The 23,118-nt window shown below is 50.0% G+C and overlaps 1 protein-coding gene across 16 annotated transcripts in view; it reads right to left on the bottom strand.

The window, feature by feature from the left end:
• The window catches only part of Wdr27 (WD repeat domain 27), a 153,030-nt gene that overhangs the window by 111,648 nt on the left and 18,264 nt on the right, over nucleotides 1-23,118 (bottom strand). For 12 of the 16 annotated variants that reach the window (XR_007348610.1, XR_007348608.1, XM_048805769.1 and 9 more), the window contains exons 4-15: nucleotides 20,601-20,725; nucleotides 18,109-18,222; nucleotides 16,437-16,488; nucleotides 13,705-13,775; nucleotides 10,287-10,407; nucleotides 9,236-9,356; nucleotides 7,689-7,795; nucleotides 6,551-6,618; nucleotides 6,177-6,298; nucleotides 5,424-5,506; nucleotides 3,013-3,091; nucleotides 1,147-1,224 (exon numbers count right to left, since the gene is read on the bottom strand). Coding sequence is in view for 14 of the 16 variants with exons in the window: in XM_048805769.1 (XP_048661726.1) it covers nucleotides 1,147-1,224; nucleotides 3,013-3,091; nucleotides 5,424-5,506; nucleotides 6,177-6,298; nucleotides 6,551-6,618; nucleotides 7,689-7,795; nucleotides 9,236-9,356; nucleotides 10,287-10,407; nucleotides 13,705-13,775; nucleotides 16,437-16,488; nucleotides 18,109-18,222; nucleotides 20,601-20,725 (1,141 nt within the window). In the remaining 2 variants the exon portion in view is untranslated. The remainder of the gene's footprint in view (nucleotides 1-1,146; nucleotides 1,225-3,012; nucleotides 3,092-5,423; nucleotides 5,507-6,176; nucleotides 6,299-6,550; nucleotides 6,619-7,688; nucleotides 7,796-9,235; nucleotides 9,357-10,286; nucleotides 10,408-13,704; nucleotides 13,776-16,436; nucleotides 16,489-18,108; nucleotides 18,223-20,600; nucleotides 20,726-23,118) is intronic. The other 4 variants (XM_048805770.1, XM_015498588.2, XM_048805778.1 and 1 more) reach the window with 3 other exon arrangements.

The following is a 23,118-nucleotide window of genomic DNA, read 5'->3' as shown; positions in this document are numbered from 1 at the left end:
CTGCCTATTCTGACACATAGAAGTTTAAAGAAAAGTTGACCTAAATGTACAAAAATGTTGCTGGCATTTGGAAAGAAGCAGGTGAGGAGGGTGGATAATGGAGGCTGGATTTGATCATGTGTTTAAATCCCACACTAACCCTCACCAAAATGTACAGCTAACACATGCTAGTAAGCAATCAGTGTTCTGAAGCATTTCTGTAAACATAATTGCCCAAATGCAAATACAATGCAAATTAAAACGATGTTCAGTTTGATAGCCCATACCCTCTTCCCATCATGGCCCAGCCCTGCAAAGAGCCTAGGAGGACCCAGCTCTTCTTTCTGCACACCCAATCATGAGTCAGAGTAAGGGTCAGGGCTTGGCCCTGCTGGGCAGAAGGGACTTCCAAATCAAGCAGCCACTGAAAACAGCAGTGGCTCTTCAGCTGCTAGTTTCATCCACTCCAATCTTGGATGCTCGTCAGGATTAATCATCAGGACAGCTCTCTTCTAAAACTAAGTTTTAACAAAACATAAATATTCAGAATTGTCAAGGTGGTAAGAAGAGCAGTGTGTCTGAAAATCAACACCAAAAGAATCTGACTAAAAGGATACCTACAAATAGTACAGCTAGAGACCCATGTTTGCATACATACTGACCTACGCATACAAGGTCTCTGTTATGGTTCAAGTGTGAGGCGTCCTGCTAACGCGGGCATGTTCGGAGGTGAAATGATTGGACGGTGAGAGCTGACACCTGAATGGACGACTTGGAATGGACTGACTGGGGGTGACTGGGGCAGGTGGAGTGTGGCAGGAGGAGTGGGCTGTGGGGTGTGCCCTAGCAGAGCTGCCCTTCCTGCAGCCCCTTCCTGCCTCTCCTCTCTCCCTCTTGACCATGCCATGAGCTGAGCAGCCGTCCTCCACTGGGCCCTTGCCCCTGATATCCCGCCTCACCTTAGGACCACAACAATGGACTTGGCCATCTGTGAAACCCTACACCCCAATACACTTTTCCCCCTCTTAGTTGTTTTTATCAGGTACTTGGTCAGAGATGGAAAAGCTGACAAAAGCAGTCTTATACCTGTTTGAGAAAAATCAGATAGAGCATTTAAACATCTAAGTTATTTAAATTTACTTGGAAGGCATTCACTAACTTTCATACCGTTTGCAATTGATCTTGCATTTTGAAGATCTTTTACCGTCTTTCTTGATGTTAGTCTTTGGTGAAAACATAGTGACACTGTGGAAAGAAAATGCTTACATGTCACTTTCAGAGATTAAATTTCTTAAGAGATCTACATATTACAGGAGAAGGAATATGTACACACCTGCATGAATAGTTTCAGCTGCCTCCTGCTCCTCCTTCCTCCATCTGTCCCTCTATCCCACACCTCAGAGATGTCACCATGCTGCACATCTCCAAAACTTTCTAATATCCTGCAATGCTACCCTGAAATTCTCCTGTTAGGTTTCAAATTGCAGCAAGGCACTAAGGACACCATGACCTGGGACCTGCGTCTTTCCCCTGGGCTCCAGCACACAGTCCCACATCCACAGCATGCCTCAAAACAGTGGCCCAAGGAGTCCACATTCAATGTCACAGATGCCACAGGCACTGAGGCACCCACAGGTTAGGGACATGGACTGATGCATAATTTTGCTGAGACACAAATCTAGAATCCATCCCACCATCCATCCAACCATTCACTCTTCCCTCCATGTGTCCATCTCTCCATTCATCAACCCCTCTATCCAATCATCTCTCCATCCATCTTCCATTTTTCCATCCATCCATTCATATCTCCATCTATCCACAGTCCCTTCCTATCCATCCCTCCACCTATCAGTCATCCCTTTCTCCATCCTCATTCATCTCTCTACCCATCCATCCACATCTCCACCCATCCACCGTACATTTCTCCACCTACCCACCCATTGATCCATATGTCCAGCCATCTGTAATCCTCTCTCCAACCCTCCACCCATCCATTTATCATCCTTCTCTCCATCTATCCACATCTCTATGTAGCCTTCTCTCCATCCCTCTCCATATCTTCACCCATCCATTTCTCTACCCAGATGCCTGTCTCTCCATCTTTACCTCCATCCATCCACCACTCACCCATTTACAAGTGTCATATAAGAGAATCTGAGGTGCCAAGTGTCACCCCAAGCATAGGGGTCTGCAGATCAGACACTAAGTGAAACAGTTGTGCCTGCTACTGGTGAGGCCAAAGAGAAAGAGTGATGCAGGAAAGGGCCATGGGAGTGGAAGAGACTGAGACCAGAGAAGCTTGGGACTTCGGCCCAGACGAAGCCTGAGCAGGGCCCTGGGGATGGAGGTGGACTTGGAGAGAGACTGGAGGGAGCGGGGAGGCGAGGGCAGCAGTCTGGCAAGGCAGGGGCATTCAGCCAAGGCCTGCCATGTGCTCTAAGCAAAGGGGCCGTATAGGGTGCTTCCAGGTAACAGGGCTGCTCTGGTCACTATGTGAAGGACAAATAAAGGGTCCCGACTTGGCAGGGGGTGTCTACATTCAATAAAGAAAGACAATTTGCCTTTGAGAAATTCAAGGCTTATGAGGGGCCAGGGGATCTCGACACTCAGCTGTAGTCTGGGCATCCTGTGTTTCGCATTTCCTTGACTGTGAACCTCACATAGTCAGCACCTCTCCCTTCGGCTTTGAACAACCTGAATCTCAGTGCTCCAGTGCTGCAGTTGTAAAAAAGGCCCTGTCAGCCTTGGTGGGCCACACCATTCCCAGCACCCACTCCTCCTGTTCGCATCCTAGCTTCTCACTCACCAGAGTGGGTGGGCTTAGGAGGGGCCCAGTACACAGTAGTGACCCAATAAACCTCTGCTGCTGCAGCACCCCCCACTGCAGGGACAGACATTCTGGGGTCTCCGCCACCACATCACAGCTCCTGCTTAGAACCCTGCCCCTCTCCATGATGGGACCCTCAAGGACCCATCTGTGTCCATATTTGAACCCACGTCTGAGGCAGGGCCACGGTTTTGCTCTGTACTCACCGCGGTGGCAATGCGTAACCGGACGACCTGACTTTGGTGTGGAAAACCAAGGGCTGGTCCCCCACGGCACTCTGCACAGCTGTGGGAAGACATTAGAGAAGCAGCAGATATTTAATGTCGCGACTCACTGTGAACACAGAAAGAGCACAGTCTCTTAAAACAGAGAAGTCCACACAGACCAGAGGAGCTTCTGACCTACAGTCGAGAGGCCCCATGGTGAAGTGCAGGCCCACACAGCAGCCAGAGAAGACTAACCATGGGAATGAGAAGCATAAGGACAGTTCCCTCTCATTCCTTAAATTGCACTCAGTTGCATGGGCAGAACACAGTGCCCTTCAAAGGTGCCCTTCAAACGCTCGTGGACGATGCCAGCTCTTCTGTGCTGTGCTGCTTCCAGTCGTGGCTGGAGCACAGGTGGGAAGGAAGCCCTGGGGCTGCGGGCAGGGTAGGAGACTGCCTGGGAGCAGTGTCTGGGAGCAGCATCTGTCCATCAGTGACAAGCACAGCCTTCCTACTAAGGACCCAGACGCACACAGCCTCTCTAGGAGAAGGACACAGCTGCTTGCCGTGTCCATGCACAGAGCACCAAGGAAGCCTGGCTACGGCGACACCTGGTGCCTTCTAACAGAAGTGGAACTCCTCACCAAGCTCTAACACACACACACACGCAAACAGACACACACACACAGACATACACACGCATAGACACACACATGCACAGACACACACACAGCACACACACGCACAGACACACACACACAGACACACACACGCACAGACACACACACAGCACACACACAGACACAGACACACACGCACAGACACACACACACAGACACAGACACACACGCACAGACATACACGCACAGACACACACACACATAGATACACACACAGAGACACTCACACACACAGACACTCACACACACACGCAGACACTCACACACACACGCAGACACAGACACACACACACAGACACACACGCACATGCACACACACACAGAGGCACACACACAGACACCCTCTCCGTGCTACACAAAAAAACCAGCAACACATGAACTTACCACAAATACTTGCAAACCTCAAAAATGCTCTCAGATGAAAAACAATTTTGCCAGAACTATTTACTTTTGCGTAAATTTAATCCTTGATGTTAAAGATAATTTTTTTTTAAATATTTTTTTGGGTTGTAGATGGACACAATATCTTTATTTATTTATTTTTACGTGGTGCTGAGGATGGAACCCAGTGCCTCACATGTGCGAGGCGGGCACTCTGCCACTGAGCTATAGCCCCAGCCTCTAAAGATAAATATTTTGCACAAATTATAAAATAGCTTCAGAAAAATGGATAAATGCATAATATTAAGTGATAGGTGTTTTTTGTTTTGCTTTGCTTTGTTTTACAAAGAAATTCAGTTCTGTTTCTGGTACTATTTCAAACCTGACACCCCAAATGATGCCCCATTGAAACCAAGCACACCTAATGAGTGAACTCTTCAGACATGGCAGGGGACTGCCCACCGTAGAGGAAAGTCGTGTAATGATTTCCTACTCTTCAGAACAGGGAGCTCCAGTGGCAGAGCTCCCAGAAACACCAAGGAGGTGGGTGTCCACCACAGCCAGGCCTGGGGCACACATGGGCACAGCCAAGGTCAGAAGGCAGGCACAGGGACAGCTTCCTGCAAGGGGAGGGTACAGTGCGAGCCAGCTCTGCGGTGTCTGTGAGCAGAATATAAAAATGGTTTGTTTGAGGGCCTGAATTGTTTTAAGCAGGCCAAGTAAGACGTTTAACACTACTGAGTTAAGAGTTCAGATTGAACATTGAAGGGAAAAAAAGAAGCAAATATCAGTGATTCCTACACAGTGAGTACTGGGACACAAGGAAGCCTGCCTCTCAAATGAAAGCAACTTTCAGATCTTTTCTTGGAAAAAAAGCAACAAGTAGGTTGTTAAGAACAAAGGCATAAAAAAGCATTTTTTAGACAATCAAGAATAATGAATCATGGTATGGCCAATACAAGAGACCAAGGATCACAGTTTCTTTGGATAGAACTACATCATGGTTGGTTGTCTGGGAAACACATGCTGGAGTACGCAGGGTGGATTAGCAGGACGTGTGGTCACTGGGGACCCTCCACGTGCACCCAGCCCTGGCCACAGACACAACCACCGGTGTGAAGCCAGCCTCTGAATGCCTGTGAAGGACCCCAGCTCAGGAAGAGACACCGCACACCTGCCCAGCCACGGAGGGTGTGCAGTCCACTCCAGAGAGGCAGGGCAGCAGCAGAGGCAGGACAGCACAGCGACTGGCATGTTGAGAGGCAGAACTCACAGAGCACTTCCCAGTGCTGCCTACAACAGGAACTAGTCAGCTTTGCACTTTTATGTTTTAGAGTGTATTCTACTAACCAGATTGTTTGTGACCAGCAGGTTTAGTACTTTTCCCCTTAACAACTCCAAGATACAGGGGAGAAGTTGGTAGAACACAGGAGCTGAAACAAAAATAAAGCCAGGCTATAAAGCAAACAAGGATAAAATGGAATTGCTCAATGGAACACACACGATAAGTATGGTAACAAATGATTAATTCACACAGACAAGGACACACAATATTTAGAAATAAAAACTACAATATTTGGAAATAAAAACTATTAAGCTTATTCTTGTTCTGACAGGAAAATTCAGTATATTTTAATAAATGTGCTATCTTATAATCTGCATTCTATTCTGAAATAAAATAGTATTTTGTGTTAAGCAATGAATCCCTTCATTTTCAATAAGATAAAAGAAGCAATGGTATGAACAATAATTCCTTTCACATAGGGTTAGGATGGCTGAGTATTTACTAAATTTTACCTTTATTTCTTAACATAAAAAGAAATCTAGTTAGGCATTGTGGTACACATCTGTCATCCCAGTGACTTGGGAGGCTGAGGCAGGTGGATTGCAAGTTGGAGGCTAGCCTCTGCAACTTAACAATACCCTAGGCAAGTTAGTGAGAACCTGTCTCAAAATAAAAAAGAAAAAGGCTAGGGACGTGGCTCAGTGATTAAGCACCCCTGGCTTTAATCCCTGGTACCAAAAAGAAAAAAATCTGAAAAATGCTCACTGATCAACACAATCAACACCCACATGGGGACATCGCCCTCGAGCAGACTGTACCTCGCCAGCACTGACAGTGCCTTCTCAGGGACAGGGCCCTGCTGGGACCTCACCAGAGTATCCAGGCTGATTTCCAGTATGGCAATTCTCTTCCCAAACATGGACGTGAGCAGGCAAAAGGCCTATGAAGGACAGCATTGTGACACAGTTAATGACATGGCCAGACACTAAGGAGACCGCAGGTCTACATCCACAGCCCTCCTCACAGCACGGCTTTCCACGTCAAGCCTGCCGCACGTGGGCCAAGCTGTGCCACTCGACAGGTGCGTGCAGCTGCACAGCATGCACAACTCAGGGCAGTCTCTGTGCCATGCCAGCTGGCAGTGCTGCGGGAGATGTGCCTGGCAGGAGCAGGGGGCGAGACCTCCACTGACCTTGTGGTCAGCAGCCTGGCTCGTCACAGCGCAGGAACCAGCCACCTGGATGCTGAGGCACCTGAAGTCTTGACATGCAGCAGAGACAAGGAGACAATGTTAGGTGGCAAGCCAGGGAACCGAGCCTGGCAGACCCATCCATTCCACCTGGTTACCTGCACCAGTAGCCAGGGACATGGCCAGGGAGGAGATGGGCCTCCCTGCCATGAGGCCCAGAACCAGACACTGGGCAGGAGGTGACAAACGTGAAGCCGCAACAGGCTGTGCGAGTGTTGGAGAGAGAGGAGAAGGGAGCTTCCAGTGAGGACCCACCTCCCAGGACTCAGCAAGTGGCCCTGACGCTGAACAGCAGGGACGGGACGGGGGCACGGTCAGTGGAGAAGAGGCCTGAACTGGACCACTCGCCCTGCAGTCTGGAGGACTCAGAGGACAGAAGGAAAGCCGTGACCTTGGGGCACCCGACGAGAACCAGGGGCCCTGGAGGACCGAGAATGGGATGTGGCCCAGCAGAGGAATGCGACTCCACCCTGAACGCCTCGGAAGCCTCAGAAGGACCAAACCAAGTGAGTCTCGAAGAAGAGGCTCTAAGCTCTTGGCTCCAGTGCAGAGGAGAGAGTGGCCAGGGTGGACACCTTGCAGATAGGTGGAGGCCAGGACCGGGTAAGTGCCACTGCTTCCTGCTGGGCACAGAAACCCGAGAGTGACCGAGAGCCAGGAAGGACAGGGCCTCAGGTCAGGGTGACAACACATGGAGACGGGGGTCTGTGAGCTGGCAGTACTCAGGGCATGTGTGTGCAGGGAGAGGGGGTGCACAGGAGCCTGGTGCATGTGAAGAAGAGGGCCGGGACACAGCACAGAGGGGTGCAGAAAGGCTGAGCAACACAGGGAAGGGGCTGGGGGGGGGGGTCACACCACAGGTGCTGATTCTGCCAGACGGTCGGGAAATGCAGGACTGAAACAGTGTCCTTTGGGTTAGAAACAGAGAAGTCACAGGTAAGGAGCCACGTTGCTTCTGATAAAAGTGACCTTCAAACCTGAGCGGTAGGCTTGCACCCCTAAACTTCACCACCCCTCATGTCATTCCAAGAAACCCTCAAGTGTACGAGACCATGTCAGAGAAGACTGAACTCTGTCTCACCTTTGAAGTGTAATGCGTGCTCCAGTTCCAAGCTTGCCAGGTGGAATATGAACAGACCAGTTGAACTTGCAATCCACAAGCAGGTGCTGCTCTCAGAAGGAAGGCTCCTTTAAGGCAAGAGGAACATCGTCAGCAGAACTTCTCCCTCAAGATTAGCTCCACATGCTCCTGGTGTTGCTGCCCTTTCTCCACACATGGGGGCAGCACGTGCCCCCTGCAGGCACCCAGAAGGTGTGTGCACGAGCACTGCAGTCGGTGGGCTCGTCCTATTCCTACCTGCACCTTAAAATCTGTGGGGTTGATGGCCACCCACCAGCCATCTCCTAGAGGCAAGTGACCCCAGGTGGCCACAGGCTGGCCCCCCCTAAGTCTGATCCTCATTACAGGAGGAGGCAAGTTCAGAGAGGAGACCAACAGCCCTGAGTGCAGAGCTCGCAGGCAGAGTGTGAACCCCAGTCAGAGCCCCCCTGGTCTCCCACTGTCAGGGCGCAGCCCAGCTCCTGGCTTCACTGCTGGAGCAGTCTGCCCTCCCACCCCAGGTTCCTGCTCCACACCGTCCAGACCCTCAGGTCCTGCAAACAGCATGAGGTGGGGTGCTCCCGCTTTGCCCTGCCCTGCAGGTGCTCCCCTTCTCTGAGGAGGACAGGAGGAACCCTCTGCCTCTGGTCCAGAAACTAAGACTGGAACACAAGGTCCGCCTGCCTTCCTGAGCCTGCTGGTCCCAATGGATGAGGCCCGCAGGGAGTTCTGGACTCCTAGGACCAAGGCCATTGGGCCAGCTGCCCACCTCTCGTCTCCCACTCCATCCAGAGGAGACAGGAGGCTTGTCTTCTGTGGGATTCGTAATCTCTAAGCTATCTCACACGGTCTTAGGGGAGAGGTGAATACAGCTATTACATATCATTTAGTCACTGACGAGGCCTCCACATGTCACTCTCCGGCACAGAGATAAATAAGTAAAATTCACAGGGGATTACTTTTAAATGTATAATACATGGCACACGTGGAGGGAAAGGAGAAGTCAGAATGAGTTATGATTACCATGCCTCGTTCTAAGGAAAAGTGCCCTTACAGAGGTAAAGATTTGCCTAGATTTTGGTGAGCAGAATTGAAACCATCTAATCTCTTTTATTCAAGAGGCTTAAATCAAACCAAATTTACCAATTCTTAGAAATGAAATATGCAATTCTAAGAGAGCTTGCACCCAATCAGAGGCAAAAGTGATTTGGCTTTGTTCTATTTATTCTTCAAAACTAAACATAACATGCAATTAAGGAATTTGTGTGTGGGAGGTGCTGGGATAGAACCCAAGGTTGTGCACAGGCTAGGCCAGTGCTCTACTGGCCAGCCACACTCCAGACCCTTTCTTTTTTCTTCTTTTATTGTGAGATGGAGTCTCACTAAGTTCCCAGCCTGGATTCAAACTTGCAATCCTCCTGCCTCAGCTTCCTGCATAGTTGGAATTGCCGTGTGCAGCACCCTGCCCTGTTCACCTGAGGGATACAAAGGTTTCTCTTCATGATTTTGGCCCAGCTTGCCATACATACACTCCACATCCAGCATCTAGAAGGCGTGGAAGGTAGCAGCCTGCCAGCATCAGGATGGGGAGGGCTGCTTCAGCCTCTTCTCCTTGGTCCAGCATCTTCCTAGAGGGGCGCTGACTCTCCTCTAGGGAACAGAATCATGGACAATCTGAAATTAGGCTTATCGACCAAGTTGAAAGGCAGACAGCTGACTTAGTGGGAGGTTGCCACAGGTATGAATTGCTAGAATACCTCAAATCAAGAATCAGAGAAATCATTCTAAGTATCATTAAAAAAAAAAAAAAACAGAAACATTGTGTCTTCCATCCTGAAGTCTGTGAACAATGAAATTTCAAACATAGAACCCAAAAAAAGGAGTGGAGAAGAAGAAATGGTCGACATAGAAGCTAATTTCACATTTCCCAAGACAATCTTAGGATTTACCTCTAGAATAAGAGTATATTATTTATAAGACAAATAATGAAGGCAAGGTTTAAAAAATACTTTTATTGGAAAGGTAATTTCTGACCTGATACATAAAGAAACAGTTTACAGCCACCTACAAAAATCTCAGAGGAAAAGAAGAATAGCGACAAGAATCCCTGCACAGACAGCAGGTCTGTGAAAATGAGAGCTTAGCCACACAGGGACACAGGGCTCCCAGCAGAGCGTGGCGGAGGGACAGTGCTCTGGGGACAGGGAGGGAAGAGCTCAGCATGGCAGGACAAGAGAAGGCCTGCGGGTGGCAGGAGGGTGAGGTGGAGGTGGAGGTGCATGTGACTCGGGGGGCAGGGGAACACCGCACTCTGCTCAGATCACCATTCTGAATCCTCAAAGGCCTGTGCCCACTGGTCCCCACTTCCGCGATCAACTCTGTGGCTTACGTCCCTCTGTTCAATTCCCCCGCAACCCCCACACACAATTGCGCCATTGTTGGCGCAGAGCAGCCCCCAATCTGTCTCACGGGGCCTTCCAGGGCTGAGGTGTCTTCCAAAGTCAAGGAAGGCTTCTCCTTTCCTTGACACCCCCTACCCTGTCCGACCCGGAAAGCAGGAGACCCAAGGAACACACACACCTGTCAGGCTGCACACCTCAGACTCCATCCTTCGGGTGAAGAAAGCCTTGTTTTTCTTCCTTAGGTCAACCCGTGCCACACACCGGTAATGGTGCCTTTCTATCAAACTGAAGACCCAAAGCTGAGAAAGCAAAACAGGTAGACAGGAGTCTCTCTCAACACTGGTGCTTACAAAAAGAGTGAACACCTAAAGAGGAGAGTGGGTCAAGAGCAAAGAAGTTGTGCCCTTCATCTTCCCTCAGTGATGCAACTGAATGTCCTCTGGTCCCCAGGGGCACTCCCAGGTCCCTTCCCCCATGGACGCCAGTCTCAGTGTACCTGCTTGTGATGGGCAGTCAGTCCCAAACACTGAGGTCAGGTCAGACACCACCTCAGCTGTATGTGTCCACGTGGGGCACTGCTCCACCTATGAGGTCCCCATGGCCTACACCCAGTCTCCCCTCCAGGCCACACCAGGGCCTCAAAGCCATGAGCATTCTGACCACACCACTGGCAATGAGACCTGGTTAACAGCAGTCAACTTTGCCAAAAAGAAAATAAATTCATAACCCCCACAAAAAAAGAAATAAAAAACAATAAACTCTATTAGCTTCCAAAAGCATATCTTTCTCATATTGTATCAACAACGACTTTACCCATGCTTTGTGAAATAAACCTAAAATGCTCACATAAAAACTTTTTTGAAACAGATTAAGTATGATATTAGTCAGCTTCTGGTTGCTGTGACCAAAGGACATGACAAGAACAACTTGGAGAAGGAAAAGTCTACTTTGGCTCCTGGTTTCACAGGTTCAGTCCAAGGTCAGCCTCCTCATAGCTCTGACTGACAGGTGAGAAACAGCAGCTGGTGGAAGGACCTGGTGAAGACAGTCGGGAAGCAGAGAGAGCTTGGGCAAAGACCAGGGGTAACATAATTCCTAAGGGCACGCCACCAGGGATCTACTTCCTTCAGCCCCACCCTCCATTCAAATGATTAACCTGTCGAAAAGATCCATCCACTGATGAGATCACATTTCTCAGAATCTAATCTTTTCACCTTTGAACATTCCTGCATTGTCTCACCCATGAAGTTTGGGAAACATGTAGTATCCAAACCATAATATTCTGCCTCTGGTCTCCAAAATCTCATGCTCCTCTTACAATGAAAAACTATATTCAGTTCATTTTCAAGAGACTCCATAGTCTTCAAAGTTCCAGCATTGCCCAAAAGTCTGAATCCCAAGTCTTATCTGAGACTCAAGGCAAACTCAGCATGAGTTCCTGCAAAGATCAAACAGCAAATTATATCTAGCCAATATATGAGGCACAGAATAAACATTTCCATTCCACATGGAAAAAGAGGTGAATAGAAATAATGAGTGGGACAAAAGCAAGACCAAACAAGGTCTAAGTCCCACAGCTAGCATCCGGGACATGTGACATCCTGATGTTCTCTCCAGAGGGCTTACATAGCTCGGCCCTAGGCCCTTGCTGATTGCAGCCCACATGGCCTCTCTTGCCTTTCTTGGCTTGGTGTCTGCAACTTTGCTCAGTAGACATTCCATATTAATAGCATCTCTTAGTCTCAGGTGTCTTCACGGCAGCTGCGGCTTCCTGCTCACATAACACAGCACTTTGGGGATAGCCCATTGGAACTCTGACCCTGCTATATATTGCCTGGCCTCCCAAACCAGGAGCCAAAATAAACTTTCCTCCTCTAAGTGTTTGTGTCAGGTCTTTTTGACACAGCAACCAAAGGCTGACTAATACAATAATAAACTGTTTCAAAAAGTTTTTATACGAGCATTTTAGGTTTACTTCACCAAGTACTGAATATGGGTTTCCTTTGAAGTCTCCAAGACCCCACACTTGAGTGTCCTGAATGCCTGCAGAATGAGCATCACCTGGATGATACCAAGGTCTGCTGATATCTGAAGCAGCAGCCGGCTCCTGGGACCACAGCTGCAGTGCCTTCTGAGTGCATGGAGGACTGAACAGAGCTGAAACAACTACTTAGGTGCCCTATATAAGCAGGATTCCCATGGTCTCTTCTCAAAGGGATTTTTATGTTTACACCTTTGATTCTGACATAGGTGTGATCTTGCCAATTCCTTTGAGACCTTCAAACTGTCTTTCCTATTGTGTAAAGTACGTAGCATCTCTTTAGCAGCTTTAATCTCTTCAACAACCATAACTTCCTTCACCCAAGTTTCACATGCACTTTTCTGGCCAAATTTTAAATTTTTTCAATCATTCCACTCTACTTTCTACTCCTGATTCTCACAGCAAACTTAATTAAACTGCCAGCAATATCCATACCACCATCTGAATGCTGTGCTGACGTGAAATTTCCTCTACCATACTAATTAATCCATTAGTCCATCACTAATTTATCATTAAATTTAGCGTCAAAGAAAGTCTCAGGACATGGGGGAAATGTCATAAATGGCCTCTAGTCCTATTTCCAATAGAGTCCTCCTCCCCTTCTGGAACCTCAGGAGCACAATCTTTATTGTTCACAGTCCTACTGGCATTCTAGTCTTCTGAGCTTCCACAAGAAATGACCATTAAGCTCTGCTTAAACATTCTAAGGTTTCTCCAGTCTGCATCTCCAAACTTTTCCAAAGTCTTCCCACAAACCAGTTCCTAATGCCTCTGAACCACATCACAGCAACAACCCCACTCCCAGTACCAATTTCTGCATTATCAACTCTTTGTCACTGTGACCAAAATACCTGACAAAAACAACTTAGAGGAGGAAAAGTGTATTTCAGCTCATGGTTCAGAGGTTCAGTCCATGGTCCGTCAATTCCATAAGCTCTGGACCTAAGGGGGCAGAGCACCACGGCAGAAGGACATGGCAGAGGAGAGCTGCTCCGTCTTCTACAGCCAGAAAGCAGAGAGAGCTTGAGTGCGAGGAACCAGTAATAGCATAATTAACCAGGGCAGGGCATCTACTTCCTCTCGTCACACCCTATCTGCCCACAGTTGCCATTAGTCCATTCAAATGACTAATCCACCAAATGAGTCAATCTACCAATGAGCTTTCACGATCTAATAATCTCACCTCGAGCAAGCTTGCTTTGCCTCATGGTGAGCTTTCAGGAGACACCTCATATCCAAACAAATATCTGCAGTTTCCAAACACTATGTGATGCTGTTGCTAATGGTCACATGAGTGTTTCTCATTGTCTGTTATACTCCAGAGTCACATGTGGCGCTTGCAAAGCACGCAGATTTATCCATCTTCTCTGCAGACCCATGGGCCTTTGCTCTACCATGAGCTGGCTTGCACAAAGAGTCCCCATCCCAGGACTGAGGGTGAACAGTTTCTTCAAATCACAAAAAATTCATAATAATAAGGAAGCAAAGACCTTTTGTGCACAGGTTCACTTGCAGCAATATCGGAAGGTAGGCTCTAACTACACGGCTCTCTCACCTGGCCATCAGCACACCCTGTGAGAAGCTGCTTACTGTCCTCATCGATGAACAAACTCAGGAGAGGATATGCTGTGGGAAGGAGCACAAATGTAGTTGAGAAACTGAGGTGACCTTTGTTCTTAGAAAACCCACAGAGTGTCCCTAGGCACCTAGCTATTGTGCTGAGTCATTTGTCCGTGAATAACAGGAGAAGTCTGTACAGCCAGATATCCCTGACTGCAGTGCCAGATGTCCTAGACTCAGCAATGAAGTTCCTGGAAAGACCGAAGAATGCTTGAGGCCTAAGTTCTGACCTAATGACCCCCAGCAACAACCAATCAGCATGAGACAAGGAAGATATCTGGAATGTCAGGATTGATTGATAACATGATTAGGAAACCCTGCAGTTTAGCAAATACACTCTTGCAACCCCTCGCAGCCTAAACCAATCAGTTCAAATGTATCCACCACTTGAACCAACCAATCACCCTTCCCGACTTGTTCCCGCCAATGAATAGGCTAATCAACGTTAAGAGTTGTGCTTGATTTCCCCAGGATGTGAAATGATTTGCTGTGTGATGTTGTGATGCATAGAGTATCCCCCAAACCTATAAATCCTCACTGAACTAAGGGCCCGGACTCATTCCTCGGGACCACTGCGTCGGAAACGGTTGTGAGTCCAGGCTTGAGCTTGTAATAAAGACTCTTGTGTGACTGCATCAGATTCAGCTCCTGGATCACAATCCCCCCTGCTCTGGAGGTCTACTGGGGTCCCACAGATCTGGTTTAACATAGTCAGCACCCCAACGCCTGGCTCCATCAAGCTGGACCTGAGGCTCCCTGACAGCACTCCTGTCAGACACTCTCAGCTCTTCTGAAATAACTTCCTCACCAAGGTCTAAGAACTGTGAGTGAATACAAAGCTTGAAAACTACACAAGCATAAGGAAAGACAGGGAAGTAATCCCAAATTAAAACCATGGGGTGGCTATGAGTTAGCTGGCTACAGGCAGAACCAAAAGTTATTACTTCTCTTCCGCCTGCACAAAGCCTGCTGTGCCAAAGCACATCCGCTGCACCCATCCAACAGCTGTGGGTGGGAGCAGGCCCAGGAGCTCTGTCAGCAGGTCTCATGGGGCAGAGCAATCCTCCGTCAGCAGGAGTAACTAAGTGACTCGAGATAAAAAGAGCAACTAAATGGATGTCTTGTTTCTTTAAAAATTGTTGCCTAGAATCATTTCCTTCAATAATTTAGGAGAACTAGATAAATGATATTAGAAAACACTCTATGTCCTAAGTAAGCTATGACATCCAAGATCAAGAATCAGGAATGCCCTGGATGCAGACACCTCTAAGTCCTGCTGCCCCAGGGGCACTGAACAATTACTGCATTCCACAGAACTTGGGCTTCACCCACCTGGGATGAGGGTGGCTCCAGGAGCAGGCGTCACCTGGTGGGGCTGAGCTACACTCCCCTGTTCCTTTGCAACCCTACCCCTTTGCCCTTTTGGGGATGTTCTATGGAACCTCCCCTTGTGTGTCCCCTAAATAAGAATGAAGAATTCCTATGGCTCGCTCTCTCTCCACAGAAACTTAACTTCACAGAGCTGTCCCCGGATTATTGAAAAGGTCCTTCTGTGTGGTTGCTGCTTTCTTGGTTGTTTTCTTGAGTTATTGGAATAGCCAGATTTTGTGAACCCAGCATTAGGTGGCCAGCGGGGATAGATGGCGATAGTCAAGGGCAAAACTGTGTTCTTTTTGTTTGTTTGTTTTTATTTTTTATGTGATGTTGAAGATCAAACCCAGTGCCCCACGCATGCCAGGCGAGCACACTACCGCTTGAGCCACATCCCCAGCCCCACAACGGTGTTCTTGATAGTCAAATAGTGACTCCACATAACTCATTTTGAGAAAATCATTCCAACACACTTCCAAGAAATGTGTGTTACCCCTGAGACTGGTAAGTTATTCACACCGTTAGGTCTCCTGTTCCGCACCCAGACAGACCTCGGGGTACACCACAGTCTTTGGGAAATACAAGAGAGGCTCTACCAGGTCACCAGGTACCTGCCCATCTAGATGGCACTGCAATCCACTGCTCCCCATTCTAGTCTCCCGCTTTCCTTCCTCCAGTGAGATAGACATGCACACAAGGAGCCAAACCAAGCCCCAGGATACCAGCCCAGGAGCTGCTGGGAGACGCAGGTGTGGGCTAGGTAATCCTAGGGCATCACGCACAACAGCCCTCCCATACTGTGAGGAGATCAGACCCCAGAGACATTTCACATTGCCTAACATTCAGGCCCTCGTTGGAGTAATCATGTGTCGGTTTCATGTGCCACCAAAAGACACGATTACCCTGAAATCATGAGCTGTACAGATGTTCCCATCCTAAGTAGTGGGTGGAGCAGGCCAACCTTCCTCAGCACACTCTGGGCCAACGCAGGTGATACCTGACGAAGTCCTCACATCCCAGGCCTTGTCTCTAGGGGACGGTGGAGAGCTCATACTCCCTGCAATCAGGCACTGAATCTGAGAGCCAACGACTGTGCACCTTTCTAAACAGAGAAGTTCAGACTTCAAGTGTGTGTTTAAGTTGAAACTCAAGGACATTAACTGTGAGTGAGTCTGTTCAGTCTGTGGATGGAGAAAGCAGGTCTTTACTCAGGAGGCTGGTGGACTCAGGTCCACCACCTCAGGAGCTGAATGCCTCACAGCCTACTCAGCAAAGCCAGAGGACTCTTGAACTTACCTGCAAAAACAGATGAGCTGTACACTAATGTTCCCATACAGTGGTCCCAGACCTTTGGACAAACAGACATTTCTTCAGGAAAGGTAAAAATCTTGCCATTACTGCTAAACCTCCAACTAAATTCTACCCAATTACAAATTAATCTATGTAAATAATTATAAAAACTGAAAAATGAAAATATGCAAATAGAACTATAAGTGTATTCAAACCATTAGGTCTCTCTGTTCTGCACCCTGATAGACCGACCTCGGGGTATACCATAGTCTTCAGGAAATACAAGAGAGGCTCTACCAGGTCACCAGGTACCTTCCCATCTAGATGGCACTGCAATTTACTCATCCAAAGTAAATTGTCAAAGGGTGTCAAAACCAAGACACCACTTCAATCGTCTCTAACCCATGGGGAGAGGGGACTTCCATCCTCTGTAACCCACGGGCAGAGAGGACTTCCATCCTCTCTAACCCACGGGGAGAGGGGACTTCCATCCTCTCTAACCCAGGGGAGAGGGGACTTCAACCGTCTCTAACCCATGGGCAGAGGGGACTGAAGACCCAAGCCCAGGAGAGGTGGGAAACAAGCCTGCGTGTGCAGCCAACTGCCCTATGGGGGGCATAGGTGGAAGGCAGGAGCCCCTCAGCAGGGCTGCACCTGATGGGCACCCTGTCCACTGAACATGTGATTGAGCACCACACAGTGCGTCCACAGGGTCAGACACTAACCAGCACCTGGGGGAGTGGGCAGTGCGAAGGACAGAGCGGGAGAGGGGACCTGGCCACTCCCTTATCCCCAGTCCTTGGGAGAGATCTGGAGAGTGACCTTGGTTGTGAAGGAAGTCCACCCGCCCAGCGGGCACGGGCCACTCACACAGCTCCCCCACCTCATAAGCACAGCTCGGCCCCCTGTTGCGTCCCGATGGCCACCTCAGAGGAGTCCTCTGGGTGAGTCCTCTGAGTGCTCTCCCTGAATCTGGTGAATAGTACAGGTGGGGCGTTGGCTGAGCTTGAGTAGGGCAGCATCCAGCGGCAGCTGGTCAGGGGTGCAGCTAGGACGTCTGTCCCCACACCTGCACCAGAGCAGGGGAGAGCAGTGCCCCGTGGTGGTCCACCTCGGCTTCACCACACAGGTGTTCCAAAACGACCAAGGCAGGCACCTAACGAGTCATTTTTCTGATAGATGTTGCGACCCTCAATTTTCCTTCCAAGGCAGTGTATAAAGTCCTCCCTTGGTTAATAAAATCCCAACAATGTCAGCTGACTTGGGCCTGAGGGGACAAACTCGCATTTTCCTCTATTTCCTTTAAGCATGGATTAGTTCTCATTGAACAACCCAGTTCTGAACACTGGGTCTTCTGCTCTCAGTCACCAGAAACACTGGATTATAAATTAACTCTTTAACTCTCAAGGTCGAGGGTCTGAGGAGAGTTCCTACAGCCAGTCACATCTGTGTGGGAATGCAACAGGCCAAGGAGCGAGCCGCTGGGAATCCCAACCCAGCTCCCAACCCCTGCCAGATTCCTTTTTTGTATGAAAAGTAGAGAAATTCCCATTTCTCTGCTTTCTTATGTAAGCGCACTAGCAACAAGCCACACATGGACAGTGATCGTCAAACAGCAACGCACCAATGTGCTCGAGCCTTTGCCCAGTATCAGAAATCAACCCGGGGCCCACCCTACCTTAAAGCTCCTGTCTTCAGACACTGAAATGAGGGTTTGTCCCTGCCAGGGACAAAATTCTGCAGCGGTCACTGGGCCCTGATGGCCCTCTAGTTCCACCAGCACAGATGGACTCTAGGAGAATTGTGAAGAAGATTACTGGAGGGATGTTCTGGAATGAGTATCATCAAGAAGTCATAGTATACCACAGAGAGTCGTCCCTGCTGAAACAAGTTCTACTTTACGTGTCCACTCTTCCAACTGTGGAACTAGTCCTGTGTAAGCCTGGAAGTGAGGATCCCAAAGGCTGAGTTCCCGGGGGGCTCAGGCTGGCGCACGTCAGCAGGACTGCAGCAGACGGCAGCCCAGCACCAGGCCCGGTGCCCCACGCCCAGCACCTCTACTGCACCCTCCTGAGGCTGCTTTCTGCTGCCAGAGGCCCCTGGTTCCTGTGGGAGGGTGCCGGGGTGCTCCAGTGTCTTCCTCTGACTTATCTCGCTGTCCCCTCCTGTCTTCCCCCTTCCCTGTCTCCCTGGACACACCCATGATGTCTTCTATTCTCCCAGCCTCTGCTGTCCACGAGGGAGTCACTGAAACACAGCACACAGCACGCAGACTCCCCCCACAGCCCAGCGGCAGCCCAGGGGCCAGCACTAAAGCTCAACTCTGAGATGGCCTGAGAAAGAGGCGGAGAGAGCACCAGGGGCCCCAAGAGCCACAGCCACCTCCCATCACGTGTCCCTTGGGGTCCCAGCACCTGTGGGTGGGGAACTCTCCTCCAACGTTACGGCACTCAATCTAGGCAGGAGAAACAGCCCTGATATTCAGAACACAAATATGTGTACATGCATATAGAGAGAGACTTAACTTGCAGACAATGAACTTTAAGAACTTTCCTCAGTAATTCAACAGACAACCTTGACAAGCACATTGTGCCAATTGCCATCTGACAGTTAAGGACAGCAGGTGAGATGATAATGCATAGGGGTGAGGGTAGCTGGAGGCTGTTCTGAAGCACACGCTTCTGTTCTCTCTAGTTTCACTTGTCTACACATAACATTACATCCTGAAATGCACTGTAAGTCATATCCTCTAATAGCTTACGACTGTATTTCATAATTACACGCTTCATATTCTCTTGTAACTTTCAGAGCAAACTCTGTCATGGGTCACTGCTTCCTTGCTGATGCTCTGCTCAGAGCACCTGAGCCGGTTGAGGGCTGATTCAGTCACTTGGCAGTGTCCACTCCTGTCCACTAAGATCCACTTGCTTGGTGAAGACCCACAGGTCACCTGCTGCTGAGGAAGCCCCAGGCTGGCGGGGGCTGGAGAGCCTCTGGAGCAGCTGCTGCCAGCTCTGGTTCTCAGGGAGCTTCAGGTGTGCGGCCGGGACCACAGCCAGCACTGTCCCCTGTCCCTCTCAGGGCACTCGATCCTCAGGCAGGTGATAACAACATTAAGTACCTTCCCATTCCTTTTGGTTTTGCTTTTCCTGGCATAAGATGTCAATCCTTTCATGTTAGTGATTTTCTTCTTGAGTTGTGCAGTGACCCAATGCTGCTCAATAACCACACGTTTGCACTTTGTATCCTTAGTGCCCAGACACGGGCTTCTCAACTGCTGACAGGAGCTCCTGGAGCCCTCTGCCACACACACGACCCACCTCCTCCAAGGTCTACGACCCACGTGACGATGCTTACTTCACTTCATGTGAGCCTCGGTTTCACATCAGCTCCAAAGTCACCTGGAGACAGGAAGGTCTTCTCTGTGTCCCCAAATGCCAGCACACACTGGGCATGATAAACATTTGCCATTTTACACCTGACACCTTCCTCCTCTATGTGCTTTAAGGTGGTTGGTCAAGGAAAGCTATAGCACCAAACCCACACCATGACCTGTGTAGATCCAGCAAACAGATAGCAAGGTGGGGTGCCAGACTTGGGGAAAGCCCCAATCTGCATCTCAAGCACTATATGCACCCAAAGGGAACAAAGTGCCCTCCTTCACGCTCCCACATCCCTTCCCACGCCCACTCAGCAGAACTTACCAGGAGTCAAGCGCCAGCTCCAGACGAGCATTGTGTTTAAGACTGCCAACCTAGAGGGGGCTGCTGTCACTCCCCCTAGGCCCAACCAGGAGGTAAGTGAGCATCCCGGTCCTTTGTGGAAACAGGCTCTGGCAAGAACGTGGATGTGGCACTCTATACCACAAGGGCTCTGAAGAGATCCCCAGGGTAGAAGCATACTCAAGACATCAAAGTTTTACAAGCACATGCTCAAGTCATCCCTGAAGTTCTAATGATTTATCTCAACAGTGCTCTTTAATTCCAGCAGCTTTCCAATCTCAAGCTAAAGGTGTATTTTCATTAAATCTTTATAAAAATACATCAAACTAAAACTGCTACTTTAAAAGGAAGAGCAGAAAATTTTTTAAAAAGGAGGGAGCAGGGTCTAAGCACCTGAGTGGCCCCACCAGCCCTGCACCTCCCGGGTTCCACAGTAGCCAGATCTTACCTCCACGTCCAACACCAACACTCTGCTGCCAGCACATGCTGCAACAACACGGTCGTCTGGACTAAATCTTAAATACAGCACTTTTTCCAAAAGCGTACCCATGACGGTCCCTCGAGGAACGAGCCCTGGAGAAAGTTTCAGGCATTAGTTCGGCAGTCACACAGCTTGGAAACCACAGAAGGGTGATAGTGTCATTCTCTACCCTGACATCACCAGGGGAAGCACAGCCACTTTGGGATGATTCTGGTTCTTTCAAAGTATCCAGATAACTGAAAGTGTTCGGGCTCAGGACCTATTCTGGGTGGTAGAGGGACCATATGCTTTCAGAGTCCCACCATAAGGACATCCCCCAGCCAGCCTGCAGGGCCCAGGGGGTTGTGGTCAGCACCAGGAGTGGAGCTGGCCCAGGAGTCCCGCCTTTTCATGTGGCGCTGTGCCCAGGGCCCACCTGTGCAACAGAGCAAGCACTGCCTGGCAACTGTCCTGGCCCCTGCCCTGGCACCTGCCCTCACTGCAGGCACCAGCAAGGCAGTGTCTCCAGCCACCCAAGACACTTCACAGGGATGTGTGTGTGTCACTCCAAGTGTGGCTGTGGCCAGGTCACCCCTCTGGACTCACTCAAGGGCTCCCTAACAAGCGCCTCACCATGCCAGCCTCTTTCCAGAAACGGGATAGCACCCACGGGACAACTCAGTCAGGTAATGAGGAGACACAGAAAACACCAATAACCAGAGAAAACAGCCATGGAGACTACCAAAGGGAAACTCTGCTACGACAGAGACCAAGCAGGAGAGGCAACTGGGTGCCAGGTGGTGGCCAGAAATGGCCCATGACAAAAGAGACACAGGCAGAATGGGCAGTGGCTCGGTGCAGAGGTGTCACATAAGCAGATGGAGCCACAAGGGGAGGCACTGGGGCAGGACTGGTCTGCACTGCTCCTCCAGCTGGGGGGGGGGGTGGCGGGTGCAGCTTTTGGACTCATGCTCTGCAGGAGGCAGGGGCCCTGGAGGGCTCTGTGCAGAGGGTCCCGTAAGCAGACTGACTTTAAAGGATGTTCTGGCTCCTGGGTTGAGTGGGCCTGGGGAGGGCAGGGAGGAGGGATACTGGGAGAGGCTGATGCAAAAATCCAGATGAGAGACTGGGGGCAAGCCTGCATGCAGCCGTGGGGGTGCCAGGAGTTTCCAGGGGCGGCTGTGGCTTGAAGGCGATGTAGACAGAACTTGATGACACAATGGAAATGGGGTCGAAGGCAAGGACACTGAAGGTTCTGACCTGAATGCCAGAGGGAGGGAGTCTGGGTGACCCCAGAGGGGAAGGCAGAGGAAGAGGTTCTGTGGGAAGGCAGGTCCACGCTGGCCATCCTTCATCCTCTTAGACATCGGGGAAATGTCCAGAAGGGGTTACACGAGAGGCTGAGTCAAGAGAGGGGGCCCAGCCAGGGAGCAGAGGGTGCCATCAGCACACGAACTATGAAAAGCCAGCAGCCTGGAGACAGGGACTTTGATGAGACAGGAGAAGCCTGCACCACACCATTTGGGGCTAGAGGAGGAGGAGCTGGCAGGGAGGTTGCAGGCGAGTGGCCCCTAGGCTCAGAGGTCTGAGCTAACCAGACCCAGAGGCCAGTACCTGCCGTTCTCCAAGTCCAAGCACAAATCCAATCAGCATCGGACTCGGAAGTCCTGGGAACTACGCTCTCCAGCCCAGCGTACCCACGAACCAAACACATCTATGCCAGTTCCCGCGAAAGACTCGGGAGCCACATCAGTGGCTTCAGCTGGTGAGGACCACTGTGCCAGTTGCAGGAGAGTCTGTCCTCACTCCACTGAAGCTCCAGAACACCAAGGTGGACACCTGCAACCTGACTCTGCTCACCCAGTGCTACACCTCAGGGCTGAAGTTCTGCTCACCGTCCTGGGAGCACACCAGGTGAGAGAGAAAGTCTGTGGGAGCCTCCAGTGAACAGCCCAAAAGAAGCTCACAGGCACAGCTCCTTCTGCCTGGGAAGGCTGCCTATCTACAAGGATCTCTAGAACGAGTCACCACCAGGGGTTGCACCCCTACGTGAGCACATATGTAGTGCACGTGTCTGAGCATGCTGACGGCAATACAGACACTGGAAATACTGACACGGTGCAGATTAAATGAAGGTGGGATATACCCTATTACCCCACTGACTGAGTGAGCACTTTGCATTTTTTAGAGTAGCCTTACAAACTCAAATTCCTCTATGTGGTCCCCACCTAACTTGTCAGACTCACCTGGCAATGTTCTCCTAACAGTGCCATGCATCTCACAAGACCTTCTCAGTTCTCCCACAGCCAGCGCCTCGCGCCGAGAGCCTGTGTGTGCCCCAATGCCAGCCCCATCCCCAGCTCCGGTGCCACACCCTCAGGCCCACACAACATGAAAGCCTCCATGCCCACCTTCTCTCTGCCACCCCACACATGCACGCCCACAATTCACAACCACTTGCGTGTCCATGGGGGTGTTCTGTCTCACACTCTGAGCCGTAAACACC

Source organism: Marmota marmota, unplaced genomic scaffold, assembly GCF_001458135.2.
Source record: "Marmota marmota marmota unplaced genomic scaffold, marMar, whole genome shotgun sequence".
Classification (NCBI taxonomy): Eukaryota; Metazoa; Chordata; class Mammalia; order Rodentia; family Sciuridae; genus Marmota; species Marmota marmota.
This window is presented reverse-complemented; position numbering and strand designations above follow the sequence as displayed.